This window comes from Mirounga leonina, unplaced genomic scaffold (genome assembly GCF_011800145.1).
Source record: "Mirounga leonina isolate KUSES-001 unplaced genomic scaffold, KU_Mleo_1.0 Mir_125, whole genome shotgun sequence".
In the NCBI taxonomy this organism is placed as follows: Eukaryota; Metazoa; Chordata; class Mammalia; order Carnivora; family Phocidae; genus Mirounga; species Mirounga leonina.
The window spans coordinates 8,452,090-8,472,503 of record NW_023270305.1 but is presented as its reverse complement, the minus strand read 5'-3'; the positions used below and the strand labels follow the sequence as shown (position 1 = coordinate 8,472,503).

Sequence of the window (20,414 nt, the reverse complement as noted above, 5' to 3'; positions counted from 1 at the left end):
AACCCGATGTGGGGCTGGTTCCCAGGACCCTGGGATCACAACCCAAGCCGAAGGCAGTCGCTTAACCAACTGAGCCACCCAGGTGCCCCATGTATAGGTGTACTTACGAAATACTTGAGTATTACCATGTAAAACTTGAGTTTTACCACGTAAGGCCATTGATTTCCAAGCTGACTTGACAGCAAGAACTATGTAAATGTGTTTAGTGATTTCCAGCATGTATATATTTAAATATTTTCTTTTTTTTTTAAATGATTTTATTTATTTATTTGACAGAGAGACACAGCGAGAGAGGGAACACAAGCAGGGGGAGTGGGAGAAGGAGAAGCAGGCTTCCCGCCGAGCAGGGAGCCCGATGTGGAACTCGACCCCAGGACCCTGGGATCATGACCCGGGCTGAAGGCAGACTCTTAATGACTGAGCCACCCAGGCTCCCCTATATTTAAGTATTTTCAAAGAGATAGTAATGAATGGGAAATACTCAAGGAGTGAATAATTACAGAATGTAAAATAAAAATCATGCATTCCCTTTTCCCAGATGTGTCACTAATAACAGTTGTGTCACAGTTTCTGATTGTTTTCTGTGTATCCGTATATATGTTTTTTTCCTGTTTTTACAAAAGTTGGATGATAGAGTGCTTTTCACCTTGCCTTTTCACTTATATTCTGGCTTTTTGTTTTTCCATATATGCCTAAATACATTTATCTCATGCTTTTAAATGGACTCATAGTTGATAATGTTATCAGTTTCCCTCTCCCTATTAATACTATCCTTAGTATTCTTCCTTTGATCCCCTCCCTCATTTCATGGAACACTGGTGTGACCAGAATAGTTTGCATAATTGTGCTACATGTTTTTTTCTATCCTAATTCTCATATAGAGAAGTTTTAAAGTCTTAACAGATGGGTGCCTGGGTGGCTCAAGTCGGTTAAGCATCTGCCTGCGGCTTAGGTCATGATCTCAGGGTCCTGGGATCGAGCCCCGCATCGGGCTCCCTGCTTGGCATGGAGCCTGCTTTTCCCTCTCCCTCTGTCTGCTGCTCCCCCTGTTTGTGCTCACGCACTCTCTCTCTGTCAAATAGATAAATAAAATCTTTTTTTTTTTTTAAAGATTTTATTTATTTGACAGAGACACAGTGAGAGAGGAAACACAAGCAGGGGGAGTGGGAGAGGGAGAAGCAGGCTTCCCCGCAGAGCAGGGAGCCTGATGTGGGGCTCAATCCCAGGACCCTGGGATCATGACCTGAGCCGAAGGCAGACGCTTAATGACCGAGCCACCCAGGCGCCCCTGGATAAATAAAATCTTTTAAAAAAAAGTCTTAACAGGTAATATGTTATTAATACATTGAAAATACCAATTAGGGTGCCTGGGTGGCTCAGGTGGTTAAGCGTCTGCCTTCAGCTCAGGTCATGATCCCAGGGTTCTGGGATCGAGTCCCACATTGGGCTCCCGGCTCAGCGGGGAGCCTGCTTCTCCCTCTGACCCTCTCCCCTCTCATGCTGTTTCTCGTTCGCTCGCTCTCTAAAAAATAAAATCTTTAAAAAAAAAATAAAGAAAATACCAATTAAATGCCATGGGAATTAAGAAAAAGATTTTTTGGGAGTAGGTTTTGATGGAAAAAGTGGCATTTGAGCCAAACTTTGAGTTTGTAGTATTTGCATATGAACAGATAAATGGCAAAGACCTGTCCAGGGGACTTGAATAGTGTAAGCAAAAGGATGATGGGCGGGGGGGGGGGTGCGGGAGGGGGAACTTTAAGAGAATTGTATAGTTAACATATAAGCTGACTTACGGTTTATGCTTGGTTGGTATGGAAAAGAACATGGAGCCTCTGGAGTCTTGACAGTATCACATCTGCCATTTTAGTAGTTTTGTCTGTGAGGATATGGAAATTGGCCACAGTTTCCTTATTTGTAAAGTAAGAATACAGTATCTACTTTGCTGGATAATAGAATTAGATATAATGTGTCTAGTACAATCTCTGGCATGACATTGAGTGTGAAATAAACTTTGTTTCCTGGGGGCATCTGGGTGGCTTGGTTGAGCTTCTGACTCTTGATTTTAACTAAGGTCATGATCTCAAGGGTTGTGAGGTCAAGCCCCATGTTGGGCTCCACGGTCAGGAGGGAGTCTGCTTGAGATTGTTTCCCTCTCTGCACAGGTGCATGCTCACTCAAATAAATAAATCTTAAAAAAAAAAAATTGTTCTCTTTGGGGGATGGTGTCTGATAAAAATTAGTCCAAAGATGTTTGTGTTCATTTGGAAATCAGTTTTTGGGAAAAAAATTTCATATGCCATTTGTCAAAAATACGGTTGAGAAAGTAATCAGGGATACTGAGTTTATACAATAGCTTGGAACCTAAGTCCGTTAACCTTGTGGGGAGTAACTGCTTTTATAAGCTGCAGTTTATAAATGTTTGTTCAGAAAGGGGGGAGTGGTTTCAAATTGTGCTTAACCCTCAAGGCCCAGCTTGAATGCCATCGGTTTCACATGGCCTTCTGTCCTAGTGTTATATTTTATTAAGCTTTATTATGGAAATATTAAACACAGAAGTAGAATAATGCATTGCATCTTCAGGTATCTATCATTGATTCAACCTTACGTGAAATCTAGTATTTTACTTTTTATAAAATAGTATTTCAAAGTAACTCCCAGACAGCAGGCCAGTTTAAGCATAAATTCTCTGGGTTAAGCATCCGACTCTTGATTTCACTCAGTGCCCCTGATGAGGGCTTATTAAAATATATAATCCTCTTGCTATTATTACCACTAACAAAATTCATGAATATCATATATACTCATTCTGTATTTAGATTTCCCTGATTTTCTCGAAAAAGTCTTTTTTATAGTTGGTTTATTAAAATCATGATTCAGAGAAGGTTTCCACAATATATTTGACATTTTAGCCTCTTAGTCTGAATAATATTCTTTCTTCTGTCCTCCCCCTTTACACATTTTGGATTAGACGATTACTTTCTTCTGTTATCTCTTGACTTTGTGCTTTTATATTGCTCATACGTCTGATAAACAGTATTTAGATCTGGCGACTTTATTGACTTTATTGAGATTGGGGTTTAGTGGGTTATTTTTTTGAGACAACTTTTCATAGATGGTGGTGCTGTTTCATATTTTATCATGGGGCAATATATTTGCTTGTTTTAGTTTTAAGATGATAGCATATTAAATTACTTAAAATGTTAATTCAGAAATACTGCCTTTGGGGGAGCTCATTTCATAATATATCTTTGATATTTCAGATGTATCTTTGACTCATTGGAGTCACTTTGTGTTATCTAAGTTTTTTCAGGCATGTCATCTTTACTTCCAGTTTATTTGACCTGCTTCTCTTAGGTGTTATCTAAAAGTTTGTTTGAGGTCGATTTAGTTTGGAGATCTTCTCTAAGCAGTATTTCATGTTTTAAAATAAAAGAATTTCCTTAAGCAGTATTTTATTTCTCAAAATAAAGCAATTGCGAGAATGCCTTGTAAAACAAGAGACTTCGTAAGGACTCAAATACATGGTAATATCCTTTGAGAGAATTTTAAGGAAAAAAAAATCTTGCCTCATATTTGCATATATGTAAGTTAAATATTTATCCTGTTTTGCCTGTTTGAGAATATGTTCTGAGATTTATCCTCAGCTAACACAGTTTTGCATGGAAATTCTTGGTAAATTTGTATTTAGTGGCTAAATGCTGATGTTGGAATAATCTAATTTCTAATCTTATTAAAAGATTTGAGGTAGGGTCTTTGAAGATTTCTGGTTTCTGGGAATCTATATTAATACTTGTGTTTGTGTGTCCAAATTTTATTCAAAACATAAAAACTTGACTTTTCCTTAGTATAGTTGTGTCAGTCATACTGTTTTTTATTACTGGGAAAACAAGCATCTATAATTACCCCATGAAGTATGTGGACAAACGAGTAGCAAATATCAAAAATGTTGATGTGGTTCTTGGCTCAACTACTAGCTAAGTGACTTGGTCAGCACCATTAGAAAAGTGTATGATTCAAGGGAAACAAGCAAAAATGAACTTATTGGGACTTCAAGATAAAAAGCTTCGGCACAGCGAAGGAAACAAATCAACAAAACTAAAAGGCAGCCTTGAGAATGGGAAAAGGTATTTGCAGATGAAGGGTTAGTATTCACAATCTATAAAGAACTTCTTAAACTCAACACCCAAAAACCAAATAATCCAGTTAAGAAATGGGCAGAAGACATGAATTAGACAGTTTTCTAAAGATTTCCAGATGCCTAACAGACACATGAAACAATGCTCAACATTACTTATCATCAGGGAAATACAAATCAAAACCAAGATGAGAGACCACCTCACACCTGTCAGAATGGCTACAGTTAACAACACAAGAAACAACAGATGTTGGCAAGGATGCAGAGAAAGGGGAACCCTCTTGCACTGTTGGTGGGAGCCACTGTGGAAAACAGTATGGACGTTCCTCAAAAAGTTAAAAATAGAACTACCCTGTGATCCAGCAATTGCACTACTAGGTATTTACCCAAAGGATACAAAAGTACTGATTCGAAGGGGGTGCATGCACCCCAATGTTTATAGCAACATTACCAACAATAGCCAAACTATGGAAAGAGCCCAAATGTCCATCGACTGATTACTGGATAAAGAAGATGTGGTATATATATGCGATGGAATATTACTCAGCCATCAGAAAGAATGTGTGGATGGAGCTAGAGTGTGTTATGCTAAGTAAAATAAGTCAGCCAAAGAAAGACAAATACCATATGATTTCACTCATGTGGAATTTAAGAAACAAAACAGATGAGCATATGGGAGGGGGGAAAAAGGGAAACAAACCATGAGAGACTCTTGATAGAGAACAGACTGAGGGTTGATGGAGGGAGGTGGGTGGGGGATGGGCTAGATAGGGGATGGGTATTAAGGGGGGCACTTGTTATGATAAGCACTGGGTGTTATATGTAAGTGATGAATCACTGAATTCTATTCCTTGAAACCAGTATTGCACTGCATGTTAACTAGAATTCAAATTTAAAACATTTCTTAAAGCCTCAAAATGTTTAAAGTTACACTTAGTAAAACGTACACACACACACACACACACACGAAAAGTGTATGATTCGATTTATGCCTCCAGAAAAAGTAAATTACTAGGTGTTGATGGTGATTAGTAGAAACTTGCAATGTAAAGTCTTTGAAGACTAATGGTCTGCTATAAATATGTAAGCCTGGATCTGGTTTAAAAAAAAGTAGCAAATTTTCTGGTTTAAAAAAAAGTAAACCTGGTTTACTTTTGTTGTGGATAAGAAAAGGTATTACTAAACAAATTTGTTGGCGAATTTGCTAAAGTGCTTTAATATGCTGAAGAAATGAAGATATTCTTAAGGACTTTAGCTTCTGTTTGCATTGGATACCACTACTGCTCAATGATTATGTTCATTAAAAACTATCCAAGATGGATGATTACCAAGAATATTTCATAAGCCTCTTAAGTTACTCTTTGTATTGGCTTATATTTAATTAAGTTTTCATGTAATTTTGTTGTTTTTGTAATTGATGCACAAGAGAGCAGTAGCTTTCAGGTATTATAGAACTGATATGGAAAAGTAGTGCCAAAGGGAAGTTGCTGTCAGACATTTTATGTTGATAAATGTCTTCATTGTTACAGAAAGTCTGAGGAAGAGCCTTGTTCACATCTCCATTAGAATGAGCATTGTGTATTAATACATATGAAGGCATTTATAAGCAGTTACTATCTGATACTTGATTTCTTGATCTGAATTTGCATTTCATAGCATAAAAAATCTTTTTCATTCAATATATATTGAGTATTTATAGATAGCTGAGACACAGTTCCTAGCCCCTTTGACCCCAGAGTTAATTTCTGCTATGGTCTTAAATACTGTGAAAATGTGATTAGTGTCCTTTGGTAGTAGAAAGTGCTTTAATATCATTTATTGTAGCTCTAAGTGGTTTTCCCCCCACCTTATTTTTTATAGTAGGCATATGGTGAGGAATTGGATCAGATGATGTCTGAGAAAAATTACTCTTAATGATATAAATGTACTTTATTAATGCATATTCTTGGTTCTTTACACAAACTTACTTGTAAACCTTTTGAATTACATGTTAGTAAATATGAAAACTTAGAACTTAACCAAGTTTTGTTATTCGAGGTGCTTTATCTGTTTTTCTCATGTAATTAGCAGTAATGTCGCCTACAAAAAGTTGGCTAATGTTAAATTTTATAATTTAATGAGACACTTCTCCTTTTTTTGAAACAAAGAATCAACCTCAAAAACTAACTTTTAAATTCAGACTTAAGATTAGAGTCTTGGCCATAGAAAAGTTTCTATTATGTATCTTCTATATGAGCCAATTCCAATTGTTTATTAAAGAAATAATATTGGGGGAGTTTCATGGCTTAATGATGCAAACAAAAAAAATTTGAAGACAGACTACACCCCAAGTAATACTGTGTACCATAACTTAGATACATTTTCTTCAAATTAACATAGTCAGTTCAATATTCCGTACCTGGATGCTGTATACTCTGTTGCTTGTTAGAAGAAAAAAGTGTTCTTTCTTCCTAAGATCTAACCATTCTGGATAAAGTTGTTAAATTCATGTCCAAATTCTTTTCCCTTGCCACCAAATGATACCAAAATTTGTAACTGTGTAGAACATAGAAAATTGGCATTTTCCCAAAATTTTGAGGGTCCCACTTAATGGTATATGTATGACTCCTGCCCCCTCAGCTTTATTATTACTAACATGGAGATTATTGGCCTGAGTGTTAGTGTTTACTTTCTATCCTGTTTTGCCCACTTTATCCTCCAGTCTTTTCAAGATTGAAATAAATGGTAATACCCTAACCTGCAAAACTGAGTTTGAGTCTTCTGCGGATTTTGTTTTCTTTAAAGTCTTTTCCTCATAACCTACTCAATCGCCTCCATTTAAATGTAACTTTCATTATAAGAAGACATATGCCTGGGGATAGTGTAGATGAAAAAGTTGGAAGCAAAGCCCTAATGCTTAACTTTTGGCTTGCTCATATTTGAGAGTGGATTATCTGCTTTTGATTTTTTTTGTAGAGCAAGGTGAATCCACTAGAGCAGAGGTCAGCAAACTATGGCCTACAGTCCAGATCTGGCCCACAACCTGTGGTTTTTTTGGCCCACTTTTTTTAGAATTGGTTTTTAGATTTTTAAATGGGTGGAAAAAGAATACTATTTTGTAACACATAAAAAAAATACATGAAATTAAGATTTCACTATTCATAAATAAAGTTTTATTGGGACACATTCATGCTCATTTATTTCGATATCATATGGCTGCTTTTGTGCTACAGAGGTGTCATTGAGAACATAGATCATATGACCTGCCAAACCTAAAATGTTTACTGTCTGGCTCTTTACTGAGAAAAGTTTGTTGACCCCTGCCCTGGGGCGTGATTCACCACAAAAGTAAGAATGGCTCCTAGAGACTTGTCACATTTATCTGGAGGTTCTTTAACTTACGCATAACCTCATTTATTTGGACCACAGATGAAAACCTGGAAGTAAGCAAAGAAAGGCTTCAGTAAAGATCCAGTCCTTTTTCACTCTTGAGAAAATTTCTTGTCTTCTACTCTGCTCTTTTCATTTTTCTTAATAAAAGTCTCCCTCCTGGGAAGCCTGGCTGGCTCAGTCAGTTGAGTGTCTGTCTTTGGCTCAGGTCATGATCCCAGAGTCCTAAGATCAGGTCCTGCATCCGGCTCCTTGCTCAGCGGGGAGCCTGCTTCTCCCTCTGCCTGTCGTTCTCCCTTTCCAGTAATTTCTTTCTCTAATAAATAAATAAAATTAAAAAAAAACCCAAAACAACAAACCTCTCCTTTTATTCACAGACCATACAGATACATTGTAGAAAGGTAATAAAATACAGATAAATAGAAAAAATGATGTACTCTGATCACTTAAGGACTGTATGAATTTGGGGTTATTTCCTTTCAGTCTTTCTGTTTATTTTTATTTTTATTTATTTATTTTTTTAAGATTTTATTTATTTGACAGAGAGAGAGAACGAGAGCAGGAACACAAGCAGGGGGAGTGGGAGAGGGAGAAGCAGGCTTCCTGCCGAGCAGGGAGCCCGATGTGGGACTCGATCCCAGGACCCTGGGATCATGATCTGAGCCGAAGGCAGACACTTAACGACTGAGCCACCCAGGCGCCCTATTTTTATTTTTTAAAGATTTTGTTTATTTGAGAGAGCACAAGCAGGGGGAATGGCAGGCAGAGGGAGAGCAGGCTCCTCACTGAGCAAGGAGCCCAATGTGGGGCTCGATTCCAGGACCCCGGGATCATGACGTGAGCCAAAGACAGACGCTTAACCTGCTGAGCCACCCAGGTGCCCCAGTCTTTTTGTTTTTTTAAAGATTTACTTATTTGAGAGAGAGCACGCCAGCCAGAGTGAGTGGGGGGAGGGGAGGGACAGAAGACGATGGGGAAGCAGACTCCTGGGGAGTCCCAGCACAGGGCGCGCAGGGCTCCATCCCAGGACCCCCAGATCATGACATGAGCCGCAGTCAGATGCTTAACTGACTGAGCTACCCAGCTACTCCTACTTTCAATCTTTCTTAACATTACTAAGCATTTTCTTAATTGCAAACTCAAGTATTTTTAATAGTTATGTGATAATTCCATTTTATAAATGTGTTGTGTCACTTAACTATTGTAGGACAGTTATGTGGTTTATAATTTCAGAATTTCAGTAATCTGCAAGCAATGCTACTGCAAGCATGTTTGTAATAAAGCTTTATATGTATTTATATATTTGTCTTTACATGTTGTCTTTACAGGTTGTTTTCCTTTCTGAGACTTCCTTCCTCAGTTTCCAGCATCTCTGGTTGCCCCAAAGTCTGTCCTTTGGTTCTTCAGGCCTTTAAGAGTGGATTCTCTATAGGAATTTTGGCACCCCACCTCCAAACCCAGGCCTGTCCTCAGGCAAAAAAGCCATTGAAAAACTCACTCTATGCCAGTTCTTTCTTTTAAGTGTAGACTATCTTCCAGTTTGTTTTTGTTGTTGTTTCCCATCACCTTCAAATTGTTTAGTATTTGTCCAGAGTTTATACTTATCTGCAGGAGGGTTTAGGTTAAAGGACTACACCTTCAGTTACCAGGAAACCTATGCAGTTCATTTAAACTCTTTAAGAACAGTGACCATATTTTAACTTGTTTTTTTCTCTACAAAATCTAACACATTGCAGATAATCCAGTAAAAGCTTACTGAGTAAATGAAATGTTCACTTTGTGAGAACTGTTAATGAATCCAGCTTTTCTAACAAGATAATAGCTTATTTGCCATCCATATATCTTTTTTGATGTAGTATCTGTTCAGATCTTTTGCCCATTTTTAAATTGGGTTATTATTTTTTTAAGAGTTTTTAATATATTCTGGATACAAGTCCTGTTTGGGATATGTGATTTCCAAGTATTTTCTCCTGGTCTGTGGTCTTTTCATTATTATCAGTGTCCTTCGTACAGTGTGTTTTTTATTGATGAAGCCAAATTTTTTGGACATCAGTTTTTCTTTTATTGACTCTGATTTTGATGTTGATCTTAAAAATCATTACCAGACTCTAGGTCACACAGCTTTTCTGTTTTTTCTAGAAGTCTTATTAGGTGTTAAATTTAGATGTATGATCCATTAGTTAATTTTTACATTAAGATGTAAGTTAAGGTTCATTTTTTGCATATGGATATCTCATTGTTCAAGTATCATTTGATGAAAAGATTGAAGAGCCTTTTTTTTAAATAATTTTTTAATTTATTCATTTGAGACAGATACAGAGAGTGAGCGAGAGAGAGCATGAGCAGCAGGGAGAGGCAGAGGGAGAGGGAGAAGCAGACTCCCCGCTGAGCAGGGAGCCCGGTGTGGGGCTTGATCCCAGGACCTGGAGATCATGACCTGAGCTGAAGGCAGATGCTTAACCATCTGAGCCAGCCAGGTGCCCCTGAAGAGCTTTTTTTTAATAGCTAACTTTTTTTAAAAGATTTTATTTTTAAGGTCTACACCTAACGTGGGGCTTGAATTTACAACCCTGAGATCAGGCGTTGCATGCTCTGTGGACTGAGCCAGCCAGGCACCACTTTAATAGCCAAGTTCTGAATACTTATGTACCCAGCACCAATTTAAGTGTTCTGTTATCTAATTCAGCTTTTCCAATAAGCCATGTGGCAGCTGCTGTTACCCTCCCATTACCCTCCCCTACCCCCAAAATTGAGAAAAAACAAGTTTAGATTACTTGTCCAGAGTTACAGAACTAGTAAGCTGCCAGAACTATAATTTGAATCCAGTTCTATCCCCTTGTAAGAAAGGAGTCAAGGATTAAAATATAGGAGTTACATGAACAAAGTACAATTGAGGAAGATGACTGATTACACTTTGAAGATTAGATTGTATAATGGGAAGATAGGAGAGGATCGCAATATTTTAGGTAAGAGATGATGGTAGTCTAAACAACCAGACAGCTGGTGGGGCACCTGGATGGCACGGTCGGTTAAGCATCCAACTCTTGATTTTGGCTCAGATCATGATCTCAGGGTAGTGAGATCAAGCCTTATGCCGGGCTGCACACCTGGGCGTGGAATCTGCTTCAGATTCTCTCTCTCTCCCCCTCCCCCCCCCCCCAAAAACCAAAAAATCACACAACAACCAGACAGATGGAAAATGGTTAGATGTTAAGTGAGGTAGGAGGCTGATATTACTGACTGGATATTGATGTAAGAAAGGAAAGAATGAAGTTATAAGTGGGGAAGAAAGAAGAGTAAAGTTGGAATTTTGTCCAGGGAATGGGAAGGAGATAATTGGAAATTTTTAAGAGGAGAGAAATTTGGCTCATAAATAGAAATGTTAGAGCCAGTGTCCTAAGCATATATATGGTTTTGAAAGCAATGAGAATGGATGAGATTACATAGGATAAAGGGTAGAGAGGAGACTACCATGAATAGAATACTAAGGAACTCTAACATTTACAATGGAGTTGAAGAGACAAATTGAAGTGTGTGAAGAAGCCTGAGAAAAAGCAGAGACACACAGGAAAGTAGAAAAGAATTTTAAGAGACAAAGTAGCAACAAAGAACAGTATTATAGGAAGGGAGGAGTGCTTTGTAATGTCACATGCTGTGGAGTTTTAAAGAGAGTTTTAAAGGGGGAAATGATAGGGTTATATTGTAAGGCCCCGAAGCAGGAAGGCTAAATTTGTAGTAGCTTCAGTGTTGAGTGTTGAGTGATTTTTTTTTTTCAGCAGTACTTAACATTAGAAGGCAAAGGGCCTCTGACTCAAGAACACATTGTCAAGTGAAAAACTAAACAGTTAGAAATGGAAAGATAAAATACACTTTAGTTTTAGTTGAAGAAGGGAAAGGAGCTACTCTTAAGGAAATTTCAATATTGCTCTCACAGCTGATTAATTTTTATGTTTCTTTGAGGTTGAACTGGATCACCACTTAAATATTTTCAGTGACTTTTTATCATTGGTATAAGATCTACAAATAATGAAATGCTGAGAAGTTTTGAAAAATGTTGAAGTAAAACAGTAATTTTGTAATTGGAGCTATAACAAAAAAAACAGACTATATTTTAGTATTTGAGCTTGCTTCCTTTATTCTTTACTTTCCATCTATTTTGCTCAACTAGTAGGGGTTTCTCTTGGCATACATAATAGCCCAAGAACCTTTGACCCCAGGGTTTTAATTTTCATTTTAATGTAGATTGCTATTATGTGCTCTATTTAGGAAAATCTGTCTTCATAGAGAAATCGATTTTTGCCCATCTCAGCTCATGCTAATAACAGTAATAGCAATATAATATAAAAATATTTGATGCAGTCTGTTTAAATTTTACTGATTTTTGTTTTTGTTATTCAACAGGTTTGATCTGTGGATGAAATGAATCATGATTTTCAAGCTCTTGCATTAGAATCTCGGGGAATGGGAGAGGTAAGTATTTATGAATACTAAGAATGTATACCTCACTTTGATTATTTGAGCCATTGAGACTCATTTTTTTAACCATAAATATTCTTGAAAATAGTGGTTATGTCTTCCACATGATGTGGGTTTTTTAAATCTTGGATTATACAATTCTGTATTGTGGTGATTTCAGCTTTTTTTTTTTTTAACCCCTAGCAGTAATTTTTAGTGAGATTGTGTCTAGTTGATGTGATCGACTTGGTTTAGAAATTAATGTTTTATATTTTGGTAATGAACCACAATTACTTGGCTCTGAAGAGCCTTTCTTTATCCTTGTCCTGCTGTTTTATATATGTATGATGTTTGCTTTAGCCACACTTAATTGTTCACTATTCTCTCTTCCAAAAATCTCTCCTTGTTTACTGTTCGCTTAATTAACTTCTAATCCTATACAAGACTGTACTGAGAAATGAGAGTCTTACTATTGTCCCATTGCTATCTGTAGTAGAATTAATTACTTCCTCTTCTGACTTCTCATAGATCTTTATACATATTTTTATTATATTACTTTGTTACAGTTTGTTTTATATTAGTCTTCTCTGTAGATTGTTAGCTTTGAATGACTGACACACAGTGAGCACTCTGAATTTTTTAATAGATTTTATCAGTCCTGTTAATATATGATTTTCATTGGGGTATCCCATTTAACTGCACCATAACATAATTTAAGGCATCAAAATGCTGTTTTCCATATACCTAAAGAATATTTAGAAAACTTTAATTGCTTATAAAAGCCCTTGTGGTCACATCTTTATTTTGTCATGTTCTATAGTACTAACATAGTGTGGACTTTGCTAATAGAACATAACAGTGAACAGACATAAGATGTGTAATTAACTGCTTGCTCCTGGAGATTATTTTACTTTGGTAGATTAGAGACCTTCATGAGACTCAACTCCATCCAATGCTGTGTGCTCTTCAGATGCAGAAAAAGAGTCCAGTCACTCCTCTGGGCCACAAGAGGGCACCCTGCAGCTAGCTAACCCTTCCCTTCTCCAGAACAGCGTTTTCCAAAGAGTTTGTCATTTTCAGAGGACTGATTTAAGGGTGAGTTAAGGTGCTTAAAGTGTTGCCAAAGTAAACTTGTTAGTCTAGTGCATAAGGTAAAATTCTAGTCCCTCAGAAAGATTTGAAAGGGGGAATAATTTTTTAGTCAAACAACAACAAAAAACTATAGAGCTTCACTGCAGTACAGTGGCTGCTTAGGCATTATTTACACTATGGGCGAATAAAAAGAAGCAGTTGAAAAGGGCTTTTGTTTTGTTCACTGCTAGTCTTTAAAAAGCAGAATAACCTATCTTGAAAGCAGGTTTGAACAGTGTTTCAGCCTAGTCTCTGACAAACTTGATTTTTAAGAGCAAGTAAAGTCACATCATTAACTTAATTCTCTTAGACCCCCCCAGCACTTTGCTTCCTAGATCTACATTGTACAATGATCTACATTGTACAAACCGATTGGCTTATTTTCTCCCTCCATTTCCAAATAGTGGTTGATAAATGCAAAGACATCTTTGCAGTTAAAAAAATGTCATGATCAGAAATAGTTGGAAGAGTTTGGTTAGTTACTTGAGGGTGGAGGAAGTACACTTGATGTTTTTGGAAAAGAGACAAGCTGGGTTGGAATAGTATGTTGATCTAAACTTAAATCTAGGCTTTCTTAATGGAAATTTCAGATAGGCAGAGTACAAGTAGGTAGGGTATAGACTGCCTGCTTTTTTTGGGCAGATAGCAGTAGGTCAGTGCTTCTGTGACCTTCATTTAGTAGAAATGTATTTTTAAATAAGCTGTTACTCACTAATTAAGTATTTTTTCTTAACAGTTTACCAACTAATTCTGTTACCTCTAGGAGATAGATAAGAAACCTACTCAGGTTTCTGTCTCTGGGTTCTCTCTCCCACAAGCCTTTCTATCTTTCCTCATCTCACAGGCAGCAGGGAACCTTCTGGGATTTCCTTCTTTGCCTGTCTCTCTCTCACCAGTCTTCTCCTCCTTTCCTGACAGGTGAGGTGTTTTGTTTTTGTTTTATCCCAGAATCCATTCATTTTAATAAATTAAAAGTAGCCCTGAGTTTCTGGCTCTTCCGTTTTCTAAAATTGCTTGTTTATTTTTTTAATGTGACATCCTTTTTTAATGGATTGCCCTATTCTTGACTTTTTCTTCAAAAATAAAGTTTTCTTATGTCTTAAGTTGTTATAGATCTCTAATGTAGAAAGCACTGCATTACATACAGGACTGTTTTCAAATGTACTGGGTTTTGTAGATCATGGTATTCTGTGCTGACCCATCATCAGAAGGGCAGTCTTTTCTATTTGGTCATCCAGAAATGGGAACAGATCTGTATTCATCCATTCATAAACTCATTCTTTCCATATTTTTCCATAGCATGTTTTTGTCAAAAGACTTCCTGATTTGTATTACATCATATCATTTAAAAAGAGCAAAGCTCATTCATAGGAGGTTGGACTCAGTTTCATTAGTATAGTGTTTTAAAACTACACTGCAGGGGCACCTGGGTGGCTCGGTTGTTGTGTCTGCCTTCGGCTCAGGTCATGATCCCAGGAGCCTGGGATCCGGCTCCCTGCTTGGCAGGGAGCCTGCTTCTCCCTCTCCCTTGGCCTGCTGCTCCCCCTATTTGTGCTCTCTCTCTCTGTCAAATAAATAAATAACATCTTAAAAAATAAAACTACACTGCAGAGGCACATACCTGTTGTTTTATACACACACTGTATGTTCCTGTTTATTTTTTAAATAGGGGGAAAGAGGCCCCTGCCTGAAATTCTTTAGGAAACCCAGAATTTAACTTTAAGTCACTGAATTAATGTGTCTTTTGGGGGGAGTATTCATAGCTTAGTATGATAAATAATGCCCCCTCGTTTCTTACACAATAATATTTAAAGAAAATTATGTGCTGAGATCCCAGGTGGTGTGGTGAAGTGGAATACTGGATAGGGGAGTAAGGAGACTTCTGTTTTCTCTGATCTATCACTAGTGCTATGACCTCAAGTAAGACTGACTTCTTTGGAGACAGTAATAAGAATAACCTTTTGTATGAATTACACATATCTCAAATGTTCTAGCTCTGATCTGATCTGTTAGGGATAACTAGAATGGAAACCAGCTACTTGAAGATAGATCATAGTTTTGTCTACATAAATCTTTGTCTTAACAATTCTACCTTAAAGTTTATCCACAGTAATGAATACCCACATTATATAGGCAGAATATCATGATAATATCATTAAAGTTTATTATATCTAGTGGTATTCTAATACTGGGAATTTTCAGAAGTACTGATTAATTAGACTGTGATTGAGAAGAACCATCTTCTATGGTAGTTAAGTGTAAAGAGAATGAATGTTAAAATTATAGAGATTGATGGGTTCAAATCCTAATGCAGCCATTTACTAGCCATATGTGTAACCTTGGTTCTGTTTCCTTATGCAGAATGGGACTGTATTAGGCATCTGTTCTTTGTTTCATGATTCTCCTACGATACTCAAATGGACTTGAAAAAGAAGGCAAATAGCTATAGACAAGAGTTTTATAATGAATAATGTCATAGTTCTTAGCCAGTTAAATGTTGCTGGTCAGTATGTTACTTATTTTTTTTTTTTTTAAGATTTTATTTATTTAAGAGAGAGAATGAGATAGAGCATGAGAGGGGGGAGGGTCAGAGGGAGAAGCAGACTCCCGCTGAGCAGGGAGCCCGATGCGGGACTCGATCCCAGGACTCCAGGATCATGACCCGAGCCGAAGGCAGTCGCTTAACCAACTGAGCCACCCAGGCGCCCCTTACTTATGTTTTATAATATTAGAAGATTCCTATTTTTTGTAGTAAAGATACCTAATATTTATGTGTCTGCAGTGTGCTAGATACTGTTCTAGGCCGTTTACTTACGCTATTTCATTCTAGCCTCATAGAAACTCTACGACAGTTGCTTTATTATCCTTACAGATGAGGAAACTGAAGCTCAGAATGGTTAACTGGCCTAAGATCATGTATGGTAGTAATGGAATGGTATAAACTCATGAATGCCTTGACTGTTTACAATACTGCTTCCTATTGGAAGTGATGACATCTAATGTTTTCTGTTAAAGGATATTAGGAATGGAGAAGATTTGAGGAAGTTGTATGATTTGAAAAAATAAAGAAGTGTTGATCTCTTTTCTTAACAGAAGAGATTAAAGTCTGGAAAAGCACTAATCTGGGGTTATAGGGAATTACCTTGTGTTTTTTGTTCTCAACACATTTAGTTATTAGCATCTATGCCTCTCTTTTCTGAATTTCCATAGATAGTCATTTTACATCCTAATTTGCCCAGACAGTCCAGATACATATCTCTTGTCGTGGCATAATTATTAATAGCACCCCCTTCCTCAAAAGTGTCCCAAGTTTGGATGTTTTATGAACACCTTAATTTAAAACACTGTATTGTAGACATAAAGCTTTTCAGATTCTTTTGATTCTTGGGATTATGTTAATTTGGTTGGTTATGTGATTTTATGTAATAATTTGTATTAAATCAGGCGTACCTCTAAATTCTAGTAGGAATTTATTATGTATTTTTGAGGCAGTATGCTAGGTTGTTGACTGATTTCTTTGATGATGGAGAGGGAAAGCCATAAATTAGCTTCTTGAAAGAAAGAACTAATAAAATGGTGGACAATTGGGGGATGAATTTGTATGTTCACCCAGTCATTTCTCAGTTGGAAGGACAAAGGTGCAGGTTGACAAATACTGAATTGCTTGACCTTGGTTTAAAGCTTTTGTGAATTACGGAACTAATATGAAGTGGTAGTGGATCATATATTTTACAGATCTTTAAGATCTGTTAGCCCTTGTTTTCTGTAATATTCTTCCCCATTTCTACTACAGTAAAAGAGTCTCCGGGGGCAAATTTCTGCTGCTGTTACAACCAGTGTACTGCCTAAATCTTTTTTGTTTGTTTGTTTCTGTTCTATCCTGAATTATTGCCTTCCCCTATATTTAGTTCATTTTAATTTAATTTATTCTTGGTCACAAACTAGTAGTTTCTGAAAGTATTTGGAATCAGTGTCTAAACTGTCACAAATAGTTGTTCCTAGAATGTACAGGTCTTTGTCAGTAGAAGTGTTAATTTTATTAACTACTAAATTATTTTCCTGTGCATGATAACTTACAAATGTTTGCAAAATGAAAAGATATTCATAGTATAGTGCTTGGCAGAAAGTAGGCACATTGCATAAGTGCTTAACATAGATTTTTTTTTCCCTAGTTGTACAATTTGTATTTTAAAGCAGTGATATATGAGTTTCTCTGTTAAAACACTACGTAGAATTTTTATCACAAAGACTTTGGAATGGTTTCCTCAAAGAGTTTCTATTATTTCTTCTACCTTAGAAGATTAGTTTTAAGCCACTTCTGTGTCTATGATGACTGCTTCTATTAAGTTGTTAAAATTTTATTCTCAATTCCTTATTTGTTACTATTACTTTGATATTGAATCTTTTTTCATGATGTGTGAGGTAAAAACTTTATTTTCTCAGGAGCCATTTTTTTAATGGTATTTTGAAGGATTAAGTTGGGTTTTACTATGAATGAATGTTCAATTATTTATATCAAGCACAGTGTTTTAGTATTAATCAGCTTTACATTTTGTACATGAACCTTTTATAGTGAGATTTAAAAAAAACAAAGGAACAGAGGTTGCATTTGGCTGGGATCTTTATTAGAGCAGATTATTGTTTAAAATGTCTGTGCACAAATCATTTGCAGCCCAGCCCAGTTCCTAACATGGAGAAACTTTTCTTTTTAAACTAGCGGAAGTTAGTTTCCTTTAAAATTAAATATATATAGTTTAGCAAAAAATCTGTAGATTAGGAACATGCCCAAATTGAACTTTTCCCCCTGCCATCAAAGCTGCTTCTGGTTTTTTGTTTGGTCAGTAATACTACATTTACCTTATTACCCAAATTTTAAAATTTTATCAATCTCCTCCCCGTTTGTAATCATATCCTACTGACTCTCCTAAATATCTCTCAAACCATTTTATTTTTCAATTCTTTCTGTTAGTGCCTTATTCCAGTTCTTACCATCTTGGCCCTGTTGTAGTTCTGCTAAACTGATTTCTTTGTCTGTAGTCTAGGAATATCCATTATTCTTATAGCTTACAACTTGAGTTGTTTTCTGAAACACAGTATCACTCTTAACAACCTCTGTGGATTCTCTTTACTTCAAAGTAATGTGCAGTTTTACTTTAACTTGTCGTTAAGGTTCCTGAGGATCTGACCTAGAAAGCTTTCCCAGCATCAGCTTTGACATTCCCTCATCTGTTCATCATCTCATACCTTGTTGTACACACAATGCAATTTACTAGGTTGTGCCTTTGTTCATGATTTACTTTATCTTCCTCGCCTTCCACTCACACTTTCACACCCAACACAGAGTTTTATTTCTCAGATCCAATTCAGGTTTTACTGAGTTTGTTTTATTACATTTAGTTTGTATGTTTGTGAGCTCTCTGAAAATAAGGTTACCATGTCCCTAAGGAGGCAAACAGGTAATTTAGTGTGATAAGTATAGTGTTAGAAGTATATACAGGTTTAATTATGACCACTGAAAGACTGGGTACCTAATTATGGGCTGAGAGGGAAGAGATCTGAGGAATGCTTATTTAAAATGCTAAATGCATGCCTCAGGAAACCAATCTATTGTTTTCAAACAAACATATCCCCAGTCCATCTTCTCTGAGTATCAGGGAAGGTAGAGAGGAGAGGCTAGGACGAGTGATAAAGTATCATTAGGAATTAGCCAAATGTACATTTTGAATAATCAGTGAATCATTGTATCAACACAATTTTTACGTGCTCTGTGTGTCACATGTATGGTAGATAGAGCATGGGGCTTTTAGATTATTTCAGAAGTATTTGAGGTTCCTTTCTGTGTGTCTTCCACCATCCACAGGTTCCTGATTTGGAATTGATAGATTGCTAGCACTCCAGACCTAGGAAGAGTCGTGAAGTTATGAAGTAAAAGTGAAGATGTATTTTCTATCATGGAAGCTATGGCATAGGAGGTGATCCAAGGGCAGTAAAGGAGAGGTTTTCACCTTTTTGTATAGATGTTTTTATTACCTATATTAAGAAATTTAGTAGGTTTTTTGAAAAAATTTATAAAGAAAGTCACATGATGGTAAAACCATTTCAAACATGTAGAAGAGTCAGAAGTGGACTTTGACTAGTGTTCAGGGTTAGAATTACTGGAGCCAGTACCCAAACATTAAGTGGGGAGTTATTTTATTATTAACAAGAAAAAATAGAAAATAGTTATCTCTGAATTTTCCTTAGTATTGAAAACTCACTTGTACATATTGGTGGTAAGTTCTCTTTCACCCACATGGAATTAGAATAAATTTGCAATTAGAGTGAAACTTAAATTAATATTTTTTTCCCTCCTAAATAGCTTTTGCCTACCAAAAAGTTTTGGGAACCTGATGATTCAACAAAAGATGGACAAAAAGGCATATTTCTTGGGGATGATGAATGGAGAGAGACTGCATGGGGAACTTCTCGTAAGTTATTGGTGTTAATGTGTGAGAATTATGAGTTTACTTGAATTTTTTGAAACCCTGCCTACCCCCAGACAGACAGTATTTGGAGGAAATTTCTGATGACTTTGTTGAAAATTTTGTAAGTCATTATAATGTACATTTTTAATGTAAATTAACCCTTATCTAATGGTCTACTTAATAGAAGTCTTTGTCACGTAAAATATTACTGGATGATAATTAATCAAATTAACTTTAAATTTTGAGTGTAAATTACCCGGGTGTTTCTTTATTCTCCCTTTGGCACCCCCCCGCCCCCCCATGCTTTTTCTCTCTCTCGCAAAAATAAATAAAATCTTTAAAATAAAATTACTTGTGCTCGAAAGTAGACATGTTTTAATTTTTGTTTTGAAGGTCGAGTGCTTAATTACTTTATTTACCAGAACCAAATATTTTTTAAAGCATTCTGAAGCAAAACATCTTGAGCACAACATGGTAATGAGAGATTATTTTCAAGATGGATGGTTGGGAAGTATTTTTGGTATGTTACATTTGGAGGACAACTTGTACAGGCAATAAAATATTTAAGCAACATTATATATTTCTTTTTAGTTAGTGTCAAGTTTGTATTTTTAATTTCTTGTGCCACTTCCTCTTGCAACTTAACTCTTTTTAGCTGTATGGATAAAATTTTGAAGATGAATATTAGTCTTTACCCAGAGATAGGAGGAAATTAGAAATGAATGAAAAAATTAGAAGTTATTTTGTTTATAGAACATTTATTGAATGCGAAGTATGTTACAAATACGAGTAAGATATTCCTTGTTCTAGAGGAATTGTTCTAAAGAAGAGTCTTTCCATGACTGCAGGAGACTTTATCA

The 20,414-nt window shown here is 36.3% G+C and overlaps 1 protein-coding gene across 7 annotated transcripts in view; it reads left to right on the top strand.

The window, feature by feature from the left end:
- The window catches only part of PUM2 (pumilio RNA binding family member 2), a 101,273-nt gene that overhangs the window by 13,628 nt on the left and 67,231 nt on the right, over positions 1-20,414 (top strand). For 6 of the 7 annotated variants that reach the window (XM_035000653.1, XM_035000649.1, XM_035000651.1 and 3 more), the window contains exons 2-3: positions 11,906-11,974; positions 19,449-19,557. In XM_035000653.1, the coding sequence (XP_034856544.1) occupies positions 11,924-11,974; positions 19,449-19,557 (160 nt within the window). In that variant the 5' untranslated portion in view covers positions 11,906-11,923. Of the gene's footprint in view, positions 1-11,905; positions 11,975-12,933; positions 13,055-19,448; positions 19,558-20,414 lie in introns of those variants that run through there. The other variant, XM_035000655.1, reaches the window with a different exon arrangement.